Source organism: Coprinopsis cinerea (assembly GCF_000182895.1).
Source record: "Coprinopsis cinerea okayama7#130 chromosome 3 map unlocalized cont3.3, whole genome shotgun sequence".
Taxonomy (NCBI): domain Eukaryota; kingdom Fungi; phylum Basidiomycota; class Agaricomycetes; order Agaricales; family Psathyrellaceae; genus Coprinopsis; species Coprinopsis cinerea.
This window is the reverse complement of record NW_003307542.1, coordinates 3,092,142-3,104,307: the sequence shown is the minus strand read 5'-3', so window position 1 is coordinate 3,104,307 and position 12,166 is coordinate 3,092,142. Positions and strand designations below refer to the sequence as shown.

The 12,166-nt window shown below is 51.6% G+C and overlaps 6 protein-coding genes across 6 annotated transcripts; 2 read left to right on the top strand and 4 right to left on the bottom strand.

The window, feature by feature from the left end:
• Positions 1 to 114: 114 nt before the first annotated feature.
• On the top strand, positions 115 to 2,323 carry CC1G_02317 (hypothetical protein; the record flags this gene model as incomplete). Its single annotated transcript, XM_001830814.1, has 15 exons — positions 115 to 216; positions 281 to 326; positions 382 to 408; positions 477 to 963; positions 1,026 to 1,078; positions 1,140 to 1,249; positions 1,308 to 1,316; positions 1,375 to 1,405; positions 1,465 to 1,559; positions 1,627 to 1,740; positions 1,799 to 1,848; positions 1,907 to 2,024; positions 2,083 to 2,100; positions 2,154 to 2,187; positions 2,274 to 2,323. 15 exons carry the CDS (start codon positions 115 to 117, stop codon positions 2,321 to 2,323), a joined length of 1,344 nt encoding a protein of 447 aa, XP_001830866.1.
• A 366-nt stretch (positions 2,324 to 2,689) lies between these two features.
• CC1G_02316 (hypothetical protein) lies at positions 2,690 to 4,192 on the bottom strand (the record flags this gene model as incomplete). Its single annotated transcript, XM_001830813.2, has 3 exons — positions 4,154 to 4,192; positions 3,188 to 4,102; positions 2,690 to 3,090 (listed from the first exon to the last, which is right to left on the bottom strand). The coding sequence occupies exons 2-3, from the start codon at positions 4,074 to 4,076 to the stop codon at positions 2,690 to 2,692; spliced, it is 1,290 nt and encodes a 429-aa protein (XP_001830865.1). The 5' UTR covers positions 4,077 to 4,102; positions 4,154 to 4,192.
• Positions 4,193 to 4,507: 315 nt separating this feature from the next.
• CC1G_14276 (hypothetical protein) lies at positions 4,508 to 6,069 on the bottom strand (the record flags this gene model as incomplete). Its single annotated transcript, XM_002911700.1, has 8 exons — positions 4,508 to 4,514; positions 4,562 to 4,683; positions 4,759 to 4,874; positions 4,938 to 4,979; positions 5,257 to 5,293; positions 5,561 to 5,595; positions 5,647 to 5,713; positions 6,049 to 6,069. 8 exons carry the CDS (start codon positions 6,067 to 6,069, stop codon positions 4,508 to 4,510), a joined length of 447 nt encoding a protein of 148 aa, XP_002911746.1.
• A 307-nt stretch (positions 6,070 to 6,376) lies between these two features.
• On the bottom strand, positions 6,377 to 8,642 carry CC1G_02315 (RING-5 domain-containing protein; the record flags this gene model as incomplete). The annotated part of the gene is made up of 8 exons (XM_001830812.2): positions 8,513 to 8,642; positions 8,290 to 8,453; positions 7,278 to 8,239; positions 7,174 to 7,223; positions 6,997 to 7,115; positions 6,706 to 6,947; positions 6,555 to 6,654; positions 6,377 to 6,505 (listed from the first exon to the last, which is right to left on the bottom strand). The coding sequence occupies exons 1-8, from the start codon at positions 8,595 to 8,597 to the stop codon at positions 6,377 to 6,379; spliced, it is 1,851 nt and encodes a 616-aa protein (XP_001830864.1). The 5' UTR covers positions 8,598 to 8,642.
• Positions 8,643 to 8,857: 215 nt separating this feature from the next.
• On the top strand, positions 8,858 to 10,262 carry CC1G_02314 (hypothetical protein; the record flags this gene model as incomplete). Its single annotated transcript, XM_001830811.2, has 2 exons — positions 8,858 to 9,764; positions 9,823 to 10,262. The coding sequence occupies 2 exons, from the start codon at positions 8,858 to 8,860 to the stop codon at positions 10,260 to 10,262; spliced, it is 1,347 nt and encodes a 448-aa protein (XP_001830863.2).
• Positions 10,263 to 10,752: 490 nt separating this feature from the next.
• Positions 10,753 to 12,108, bottom strand: CC1G_02313 (hypothetical protein; the record flags this gene model as incomplete). Its single annotated transcript, XM_001830810.2, has 4 exons — positions 10,753 to 11,249; positions 11,320 to 11,347; positions 11,403 to 12,051; positions 12,090 to 12,108. The coding sequence occupies 4 exons, from the start codon at positions 12,106 to 12,108 to the stop codon at positions 10,824 to 10,826; spliced, it is 1,122 nt and encodes a 373-aa protein (XP_001830862.2). The 3' UTR covers positions 10,753 to 10,823.
• Positions 12,109 to 12,166: the final 58 nt, after the last annotated feature.

Below are 12,166 nucleotides of genomic sequence, written 5' to 3'. Positions count from 1 at the left end.
TATCCCCTCTTCCTTGTTTATTGTTTGGCACTTGTGACGGAAGCTCAAAGAGTCTTTTCACTCGATCTTCCACCATATACCATCCCTTCGCTTCTTTTCCATTCTCCATCGACCATGACACTTGCAAGAGTTATCACGCCCCCCAAACGACCGTCATCGGCACCCAACCTCACGACACCAGAGGTTATAAGCCAGCGTATAGACGAGGAGTTGAGAGTGCGCAGTATGGATTTGTAACACTGGTCATGAACTGACGTATGTTCGTTGTTCGCGCCCACAGAGAGAGGCGGCGCTACTTAAGGAAGCGAAGCGGAAGGAAGTCAAAGGTACAAGGCTACTGGTCATAGGTGAATGCAAGATTAGAGGCTCAGCATTCCACAGTACTACTTCTTGGTCAAGCGGAGTCTGGTGCGTAGCTTTCTGAATTGCTGTGCGATCATCGAGTTGACCGAGGTCGGCGTCGGCGCATCCCTCAGGCAAATCAACACTCCAGAAACACTTCCAACTTCTCTATGCAGAGGGCACCCTCGACTCGGAACGGCCTTACTGGCGACCTGCGGTCTACTACAACATTATCAAGGCTGCGCGCATGATTTTGGCAGAGCTAGATTACGAATTCGCCGCCCGTTCTCCAGGCGACATGCATACCTCCGACGACGTGGTGCACCAGCTGATGGACGTAAGAACGGCACTATTGCCTCTCATCTCTATGGAAGACGCTCTTGCTTCAGAGATCAACGGCGGAGTAGCGATTTCAGGTGGACGTAGCGGCGCATATGTTCGACCGGGCTGGCAGAACTTCCTTTCCCATAATCAAGCCAGCATTGCGCTTCCTGAGACGGCCATGATGGCCGCCAAGATGCTTGCACGGGTTGCTAATGAAATCAGGACACTCTGGGAACACCCTACAGTTCAGTACTACATCGAACAGCGCAAGATTCGGGTCGAGGAGTCCGCCGCTTTGTAAGTAGTCACATTGGCTCTTCTGGATGCGGCCTGACAGTGATCTCGTATGTTCTTCACAGCTTCATAAGTCATATAGGTCGGATAACACAGCCAGACTACCTTCCAACGACCGGTGCGCACGTACCCCGAAGTCTTCCCGGTAACAAGGTTTCGACTGACATCTTTAATTGAAGATGATATTCTGCGAGTACGGTTGCGGACACTGGGCGTCATCGAGCACAACTTCTCAGTTCCAATGGGTGGAGTTCTGTACAATTGGAGACTCTTCGATGTGGGGGGCGCGGTATGTTCCCGCTCGTTCAGATTCTCCAGGATTAGCGTTTAATTCATTCCTTCTCTAGCGTGGTCAGGTATGATGCATCACATTATCACCTTCCTTCCATTAATCCGGGGCCAATCCTTTAATAGCGCCAAGCATGGGTCCCCTTTTTCGATGACGGTATGTACCTATCGGGACTCCTCTCTGGATTCTTCGATTCTCACCTCGGCTTCTCTTAGCTATCTCTATCATTTTCCTTGGTGGGTTTGCTTCTTCACCGCTTTCTTCCCCCCACCTTACGCCATCCCAAGCTCCAATAAGCGCTTTCGACCAGGTGAGCAAATCCGTCACAGCCCATCTCTTATCTCAACTGAGTTCGGCGATTTTTGCCTCTGTGGCAGTATCTCGAAGAAGACCCCAAAGTGAACCGAATCGATGATTCGCTCCAACTGTTCACCTCGATCTGCAAGAACAAGATATTCAAGGACGTCCATCTCGTTCTGATGTTGAACAAGGTAGGAGAGGTTCTTGGACACAATGGTGACCGTGATAACCTCATGGCTGTTCTGCTAGACCGATATTCTCAAGCAGAAGTTGGCGGCCAACGTCAAGATTCGAAAATAGTGCGTTCCTTTGTCAAGGGAATATCATCAGATGACAGGCACGCTAACCGTCCTGCAGTATCACAAGCTATGGGGACAGGGCGAACAACTACGAAACCGCCTCTGCCTATTTCCGTCAACATTTCGTGCACGCTCACAAGAAAAACTCTGCCGAGACTAACCGGCAGCTCTATTTGGTACGTTCATCCCTTCAGCTCGTCGCAGAATATCACTGACTTGCTGTGCCATCGACAGCACTTCACCTCGATGATGGTAACCTTCAACTTCTTCCCTTGCGGCGTACGGCCCTCTGATGGATTTTACAGGATACGAAAGCAATCCAGAGTATCATCGCTGCCGGTAAGCAAACTTGTCATTTTCTCGAGTCGATGAACGAGGCTAATGGGTATCATAATAAAATCAAAACTAAAAACGAATAAAAACAGTCGGTGAAGCCATCCTGCAAAAACATATCACCAAAGTAGGGCTGATATAGTCGATGTACAAGAAAGGCCTAGTCGCTGGCATACTACTACGCCTACTACCCCCTCTCCTGCCACCTCGTTTGTTGTATTTATATATAATAGTGTTGTAGCATTATAAATGAACTGTACCATAGCTAAGCTTATGTCGTAACGTGTCGTATATACTGGTCAATCTGGATTTTGTCTTCTCCCGGTTCACTTTGATGTTGATTTGCGGTAGCTCCAGGTTCCAAGATGTCGGTGATGTGTTGCATATGAAGAGGCGGCATGTCGAATAATGGAAAATGATTGCAGGGAGCCCTCGTTCGATGTTTCCTCCCAAGAATTATGTGCCGGCTCCGAGGAGCCTTCCACCACCCCGACCAACGTTCCGCCCTTCAGTTCTCGTATCGACTGATCCTGGGCGACAGCTGACGTTTCGACCTCTGGCTCTTCAGCCCAAGATGATATAACCGCAACTCCGCTCTGTCCTTGAGGCCTGCCAGCTGCGTCTCTGCCCTGATGAACCCCGCCCGAGTAGGAGAAGCGAAGAGTCCGATCTCGACCTGCTTCAGCGAGGAGAACTCGGACTCGGACAGCAAGGACTGGAGGTGCTCCCATCCATCAAGTTTGTTGGGGTCGATGAAGAACTCGAGGGCGACGCGTTCGATGATACAGGAGGCGGACGATTTGATGCAACAGAGCAGTTCAATGGCCCATTCGAGGGCTGTGTCTGCCTCTTCCAGTGTCAAGCGGACTGAGCGGAGGCACGTAGAGTGGGACAGGTCCAAAGGCCGCACTAGAGCCGCAGTCAGGTCAAAAGGAGGGGCACATCGGAGAGGAGGAACGGACGGTTAGATAGGTATCGAGTAAGGAATAGGGACAGGTGAGCTTACCTCTCCATTGCCCAGGCTTCAAATGGAGGTGTTCGAGAGAGCCGCTAACCGCCAGGAGGAGCTTCTCGATGACATGGAGGTCGGAGAAGTGGGACACCCGCAGTTCGCGTAATGAAGAGACGTCGACCATGGGTGTTTCTCCAAATAACCAGTAATCCAGATAGCCAAAGGTGACGTGGTCGAGTGTCAGCACCTCCAGTTTGGAAGATGGAATCACATCACAACCATCCCATTCCTCGATAACACAACCCAACCTGTGCTCAGCGAGATCGTCGTCCTCGACTGTGGTTGATGATAGCGAAAGGCCTTTCAGGTTCTTGCAGTGTGACAGCAGGACGGCGAGAGAGGTATAGTTGGGGAAGCACCACGAATGGAGTTTGAGATAGGTGAGCGAGGATGATGTGGCGAGCAGCGAGCAGAGTGCGTTTTGAAACGCGGCTGGGAGGGTCCTCCAATAAAAAATCGACGCCGAAGAGATTTCCAAATGCCGCAAATTCTTCAACCTCTTGAAGATGCTTAACAGCGCTGGCTCCGAGGTGACCCACGTCGCTGACTGGAGCTCGGGATGTCTGATGTGCATTGGTGCGCCTTCGCAAATTTCCAGCTCTCGAATGTACCCAGCAATCTCGGGAGCACTCTCGATGACCGAGAGGAGCTCTTTGCAACGCCCCGAAGGAAACTGGGTTACCCCGTGTCCGGTCCACGCCTGGAGGCAGACTTTTGCGAACAGGTGGTACCTGCTTGTTGGCAACCAGGCCTGGGCGACGCGAGAGCACGCTCTCAGCGTCTCATAGTCATTGTAGAGATGGTCGATGACATGGTCCACCAGCTCTTGAGGAAGTCGAAAAGTCGTAGTCGACATGTAGGAGTTTCGGAGACTCAGCCTCATGAAAGCTCGTCGACGAGTGGGAACTTCTGGTGCTCAATGAGGGCCGTGTGCAGTGCGAAATGACGAGAATAGCATACCTGAAGTCAAATAGTGGAAGGGAAGTCAATGGACTTGGCGGACGGTGGGCGACATAGAACAGGAAGCGAGTGAACGTGCGGGAGAGTGTTCAGCCTTCCTATATGGATGCATGGTGCGGCGCTGGAGGTCACGGTTTCTGAGCGTGCCTGCAGGACCATGATGTGATCGATAGCGCATCGATCACAGGGGCTTTTGCCCGGTCCGACCTTGACGCAAAAAGTCCCGCTGGGATGATGTTCGATGTCCTTTTGTGGCGCTAACGAGGTCGCGTGATGTGGGGGAGGAGGGGAAAAGGCAATGTTTATTCCATTTGGACCGACGCATTAAGGCCAAACGGACAGTAAAATCGTATGTTATTTCCTGGAGACGAGTAAGAAATTGACAGGTGAACATAGGACGCGACTTACACACAAAGGAATCCGCTCCATGACGCTCCAGTGATGCTGCTTATGCTTGCAGTCTTGAGAGTTTCCAACGGCCGGCCAGATACCTGGGCCTTGAACCACAGCCGTGATAAGCACTTACCCAACTAGGGTCAAGCAAGTAGGTGTCAATCATACCAAGCTGTGCCTTACCAGCTTTGGAATGTTTTATCTGAACTCACCTGTATGTAAACGGTATGGAAAGCGCGCACCAACCCCACGGAGACGAGCGCGACGTCAATTCCAAGCCGACCGACATAAAGGCACACCAAAGAGGGACCTAATAACTCGCTATCACCTAACATTATTATTGCATCAGAAAATCAGAAGCTCGTGTTGAATTGAAGGGATGTTGACCGACCATACTTGAGGAATGCGACGTCAACGTTTCGCCTCCAGTAATCTAGACCATATGTGTATGCATCCTACAGGTCAGCAAAGCGTCTTGGATAAAGGTGGCTTGGTGACATAATTTAATTCACCTTTATTTGGAGCACGTTGAAACCGCCTGTCTCGGGAGGCAGGCAGCCAACATTCATGCAAACAGAATCGCCGCGAGTGGCAAGTCGGTTCTTGCTCCGCGTCGACGTCGATACGTTGGGAGGTCCGGGGTCACAAGGTCATAGAGAATATATGATATTTTCCTTGGCCTCGACGTAATTGGTCAATGGAAGACAGACAAACACAAAGCGTTTGTTGACTGTCATTCAAGACCCGCTGTCCAATTCGAATCCCGAATGAGCCAGAGGTTTAAGTACCTGGCAAGCCTGGCTTCATTGACGAGCACTCGCCCGTTTCTACGCTTATTCCTGGAATTATCAAGGGCATCATACGGTCAATAATAGTCTCCATGTATAGGGACCCTTTCAATGAGGACTTACTGAAGGCGTGGAGCTCGTGTTCACCACGTTGGTGACAACTCGCAAGGGTCTAGTGGATCTCGCCTAGGGCCATTTACCAGTGACTGGTTGCCCGTGTACGTACACGGCTGTAAGATTCCCTACCGCCACCTTCACCATCTGCATCCGCGCCAGTCAGCAATGAGACCATGAAAAATCAATAATACCAACCAAAGTTTATCCCGCTCATCATCGGTTTCCTTTGTTCTCTGGCCCACGCGGTAGCGGTTTGGAGAACCTACCAACAGGCCTTCGTTTTTATCAAGATCGCGCGGTCTCCATCGATGCACTCGACCTAGAAGCAAACAGTCTAAACCAAGCTACGATCGTTACGTTTCAAAAAGAAAGAACGAAACCCAGGTCGCGAACCGGCTTACGCGTTCCGTCTCTGTGATCGATCGCAGCGCGATTGATTTATTTAGCGAGTTGATTGCCGAATATGGAAGCCGAAATTCAGCCCTCGCCGTTGCGAGGAGGATGGAAAGGAGTAGCAGTATAGAAAAGGCTTGAAGCATGTCTACACTGGAAATTCCCAAGAAAACGCCCCAAATATTCATGACCACGTACGCTTACCATCCGATACCTCTGGTACATAACACCCTCCTCGGACAACACATCTAGTTGGACAGGGATTATATTTGGTTCGCATCTGTCTAATACCGAAGCCAAAAGCACAGAGTACAACTATAAAAAAGGCGCGAAAAGAACAGAAAATAGAGAAGGAGAATAGCCTTTATAATAGTACAAACCGAAACCTTGAGCGTGACGAGGGGGGATAGTACAGGGGATGATGTTATTGTTATGCATTGGAACATTAATTAAGGATCAGAGCCTGAGAATAGTGTTGGAACAAATAGGAAAGACACAACTCCGAGCATAGGTCCGACAGTGAAGTATGGAATTAGATGGCAATAAGGCTAGGGTCTGGATCGTCGAATCCCTCGACCTTCGCGTTCCATTTCCATCGTCCCTCCAGGAAACCGTTGGCCGTATCCTCCAACACAATCTCGTTACGCTTTTGGACATAAACCTGGAAGCCGCGTGTTAGACGAGTAGATGAAGAGAACGGAAAGACTGACCGTCTTGTTCGTCACTTGTTGACGAAGGGTGGGGATGTTCTCAGGCTCTAATGGGGATTCCAAGAGTTCGGAGAGGTCTTCGACTGCTTTCTCCAAGTCCCTGAACGATTATAAGAATCACTGATAGGAGGAACAAAAGCGTAGGACGAACCTCTGGTTATCTTCGAAGAGCTCCTTCTCATTACCCTTGGCGAGGTAATAAGCCATGGCGTACGTCCATTTGAGAGTCATGCGGCACTTCTCCACCTCCTCAACAGCCTTCTTCATGAACTGAACCTCGATCCAGGTGAGCGCAGACGTGATCTGCATCTCCTCCATCTTCTTCTCAGTCTTGGCATAAAGGTCTACAGAGAGTTTGGCGGATTGTTCATGATTGGCCCATCGGTTATAGTACTATGAAAAGGGTCAGATGGGTCGAGATATGAAACGGAGATGAACTCACGTGGAGATAACGCTCCAAAGAGGCTCGACTGCGACTTTGGGCGTCCCGCGCCTCCTGGCCAGCCTTCTCGTCGTATCGGTTGCATGAATACCATGCGGTACCATGTTCGCTCCAGGGACCTGGAAGTCCGCATTAGGCGCATGTAACAGAATGACAAACATGAAACCGGCAACTTACCCATACAAACCCAGCAGAACTCGTGCTTACACTTCTTGCACGTCATATGGCTGTCGCTCGGCGTTTAGTATCAGCTATGACGATATACGAACAGAACAACTTACTTGCATCCGCCGTTCTTCTCGATCGTGCTCTGACACTGGCTGCACTCCTTGGTGTTGCTCTTGATCCAGTTGGCAGTCTCACTGTCGTCCCGACACTTCTTCAACCACATCTTGGCCACATTGCAGATTACTGGTCTGTGGTCGCTCTCGACCGGGCATCCGAAGCAGAACTTGTGTTCCTTGCCTCCAAGACTGGATTGGCTCTGACTCTGGCTTTGTTCCTGGCCTCCAATCCCCCGCGCGCCACATGACACGATAGGTACGATCGATGTAAGACTGAGTTTGGAGGAGGCCGCTGGACACGAGACGGTGTTGGTACACGATGGATAAGGGCAGAACTTGAGGTCGGGGTTGCACGACACGAAATGACGAACTAGAAGTTCCTGGAAGCGCGACCAGACCTTGAGGTTCTCCTCCGCCTCCGCCGGAGTAATGCTTTGTGAGCCTTGCTCCGGAACGAGAACTGAGCGAATGAAGGTATCGGATGTGACCAGAGCACAGCCTTCCGCCATGCAGCGAAGATAGTGCTCGCCCTCATCACGAATTTTGGAAGTGATGTAAGCAGTCCAGCAACCAGAACAAAAGGTGTGTTCACAGTCGAGGGAAAGCGTTCGGACTTTGGGGTCGTCGTCAAAGCAAATTGGACACACAAAAGGCTCGTCAGCTTTCTTTAATGCCTTCGGTGAGGCACAGGAAGATGGGGGAGATCCAGAGCTGGATTTGGATGATCGTGAACCAGAGGAGAATGAAGAAAGGAGCTTGGATGTCGATCTCGTTGGACGACGGGTAGAAGATGAATTCGATGTTTGTGTCCTAGCTGGCGTCGGGGTTGCTTGTGGGTCTACCTCGGGCAACACAATGCCTGCAGAGACCATGACCTTGGTGGGGTTGTCCATGTACTGCTCGATAAGCTTCTCCTTGTTCCACGACGAATGCCGCAACAGTAGTTTCGCGATGTCGAGCTAGCATGCGTTCAGCGAATGCATACACAGGGCTATCAAGGAAGACCCACCTCGACTCCAAGGATGCCACTTGTGTGCTCAGCGTCGTCGCGCATGACCTTCTCCACAGCGGCCTGACTTAGCGACTCGTGCTCTACTTCATACGACTTGCGCTTGCCCTTGGTCGACACCTTGAAATCGTCGCCGATGTCCATGTCCATGTCGTCGTCCGACACTGGTGCCGAAATCCCGGTGAGCGGGGTGTGTGTGGCGAGCGCGATGACCTCGACTCACCTTCGTCGTCTTGGGTTCCGTCAAGCATATCCTCGTCATCGTAGTAGGCAGCGTCATCGTCAGAGTATTCGTAGTCTGAGGACATGGTTCTGTATAATCTCGTGGTTGAAAACTGGGCTGGTCGTCGTCCAGATCGATGAGCAAGAGGGATGAGGCGCGGGGGGCACGGCTCTTTATGGGACCTGAATCACGTGATGCAATATAAGTCACCGCCAGTCATCGCCTAAAAGGTCCGACCTCGCGGTCGACGGCGACGACGAGCACCGCCAAAAGGCAGCGCAAGGCAAGTCTTTATCGTCATTTCGAGTCACCGAGACTAACCCAAGATGTTCTGGCTGCTCACAGATGCGCAACGTCTGGCAAAGCTGGCGGGATTTCCTGCGCGGACAAGTTCCGGTGTGGTTGATGGTCAAGGCCAGTGCAGCGACCAGAGCATCCCCGCCAGCATTGCCAACGCCACCACCGACCACCATAGAATCTTTACCTGCTGAAGTATTGGACAACGTCTTCAGTTTCTTCGAGGGCGAGTTCGAAGAGCTAAAAACGTGTAGCCTAGTTTCGCCACTCTGGCGATCCCTCTGCCAGCCTAGGCTCTTCAGGCGACTGGTGCTCTCACTGCAGGACATCGAATATTCCATCCAATTCACAAAGTTCATGCTCGACTCGCCGCATATCAGAGCAGCAGTCCACCATGTCGAGGTCGACTTTACCGACCCATGGCACTCGGATCGTACAGATCGTCGAGCCACCACCAACCGTGTGGGGGACATCCTCGAGCTCCTGCCTCGACCTGAATCTCTCAAACTATACGGACCACGGCACTCTGACAGGATCAAGTGGAGCAAACTCCCTGCCCACCTGCGCAACTCGATAAAGACAGTGCTCAGACGCCAGAGCCTCTCGTCCTTCCTGATCGACGGCTGGGTTATGGACGTCACCATGGCGGAGCTCAACGCCTTGTTCGCAGGCTGCCCGTCTCTCACTCATCTCTCCCTCCTCGAGGCTTCCGACGGACTGTGGGGCCCTACAGAAGGTCTACCCGACACACCCCGCCTCGTGCTGGAGGAGCTGACGCTCTCCAACACGTTCGCCAAGGACCCCAAGCTGATTGAATGGCTCTGCAAGCCGGAGTCTGCCATCGATCTGACCAACCTGCAGACCCTGCACGTCATGGAATCAAGGGACGACGCCGCTGTCAGCGCCCTCCTGGCCACCGTCGGGTCATCGCTCCAACGACTCGAGTTGAACATCAGTCAGTTCATTATCCCCTACAGCCATTCCCCCATTCTAATGCTTGTGACTTGTGACAGGTTTCTCCGCTGAAAACGATATTTCCTTCAAGCATAACAAGAACCTTCACAGCTTGACTTTCAGCTTTGGCGTCTTCTACACTGAACTTTACAACAGCAGCATCCCCCTAATCTGCGAGGTCCTGGAAACACTCCCATACCCAAACAACCTCGAAGAGCTCACGCTCGTGCTCTATGTCACCCACCCACGCAACACCAACGTCCGGATCTTCCCTCCCCCGCCGATCACGCGGTTCAACTACGAGCGATGGGCTGCGCTCGGCAGGCTCCTTCCTGGAGTTAGATTCAGTTCACTCTCTCGGGTCAACATCGAGCTGATCCACCATGGCATCGACGCTCGTGCGTACAGTACCTTTGCTGCGCAGAAGATGGGTGATATCGGCGCTACTGTCGAGTGGAAGTTCTCGCGCGACGATGCTCCAGAGGGCCGGGCTGCCTGATCCATCTACGCATCTATGCCTTCCTCACTTGAACGTTCTGTTGGGTTTCGTTCTGTGTTTGGCTACAGGTCTGCCGATGCTTTCCTCTCTTCACTTCATTCACCTGTCTGTTTTCGTCCATTCTGCTGTTCACTTCTGCTTCACCTGTTACGACTTGCTTCCATGGCGCCCCCACATGCATAGCCCGGAAATAAGCTCACGAGGAAATAATTTTCAGCATACTCACGATTTCTGCTTTCTGTTCTGTTTTTTCACTGTTCGTCTGTAATTCCTCCTATACCCGCACATACCCCCTCCTCCAGTGTTTATCACCGCTTCCTCGTCCGCCTCACATTCATACCTAGATGTCGGTTAGTTGTCTGTTCAGATTATCTATTCATTTCTCGTACTTAGACTATATTCGGTATACGTTATCATCCGTCTGTTGCTACAAAAATCCTACCATAGACCATCGCCTTATGTACTTCCAACGTCTTTGCCACGATCGACTGTATCAAGTACTACATCCATTTACTCGAGTATACAACTACCTTTGCTGGAAATCTAAGTAGTCTACATTTGTCACGCCAATGCACGGAAGAGGGACTGAATGACCGTCCGGGTTATACCACGAGGTATGTTTGACCACGAGGTCATGAACCCCGCTCGCATGAGTTGTTCCACCCATAGCGGCAACGAGAACGTGAACCAAGTGACTACCCACACATAGCCCAGTGCTTTGAGGAAGATCGGACGTGGCTTGTACCCCAATCTCCCGCTTAGACCACTGAGAATGCGTCCCAGAGCCAGAGCGAGGGGTTGCAGAGCAAAGAAAATGAGTGCTCCGTACGAGACCGTACGACCTCTATTCGCCATGTACTCCCCGGCAACATGCATTAACCCAGAGAAGAGGAATGCAATTGCGATCTCGAGGTAGTGCGTGCACACCCATTCGGGTCTGAAACCTAGGATATCCTTCACGACGAACGAGGAGTTCGATTTGAGGTGCTGCAACGGGATTTGAATTTTTAATTAATTCGCAGGTACATCGAGGAGTCGAAGGAGGACGTGGACGTACCCCACGCATCACCTGGTGCCAGAACCGACTGCCAACCCACTCCATCAGTACCAATTCCAGAGCCCTTAGCAAGATAAACTCACTTCCAACACCCAGAAACACTCCACGCCTCTCCAACCTCTCCAAACAAATACGGCCACTCCTCCGGTTCACTCGCGCCTAACCAAACGGACGCGATGCACCAGGGGTAGTACATACAATTCAACCCCGCGTATACCATAGCCGGGTGGAAGAACACGGTGAGGCGGTACTTCCATGGGGCGCGGGTGAGGCGGTGGGAGGGGTCGGTGAAGTATGGGTTGAATCGGTGAGTTAGTTCGTTGAGGATGTCGAGGGCGAGGAAGTTGGATGTGAGGAGGAGGATGCGGGTTTGGATAAAACGCGTTTGGGATGTTGGTTTGGCTGATGTCGATGGTGTTTCTTTAGGACTTGTTAGGTTTCGTAGAGGAGTTCTGGGAGACGTCCGCACACGGTACGCCCATTTGAGTCTCTGCCAGAACATCGTTGATGGTGTCACCACATGCCCGATTCGATTTCCCTCGACCACCAACAATCTGAACGAGACAAAGAGGAGGTTGGTAGCATTACACCCAATCGCATTGTCGAAAAACGCGTCGTTGGTCGTGGTGAAGAACACGATATGTGTCCAGAGAGCTGCTACGGGGCTGAACAGCGTCAATTTGGCCCATAGCGATGAGCGCGGTTGTTTAGAGCCAAATTGGCTCGAGTTGGCTAGTAGAAAGAGGTTCTGAACCTCGAGAAAGACGAACAGTAGGAAAGACTGGGCATAGTTGAGCGTCGTTCGAGAGGAGTTAGAGGTCATCGAGCGCTAAAAGCGCTTCCCAAC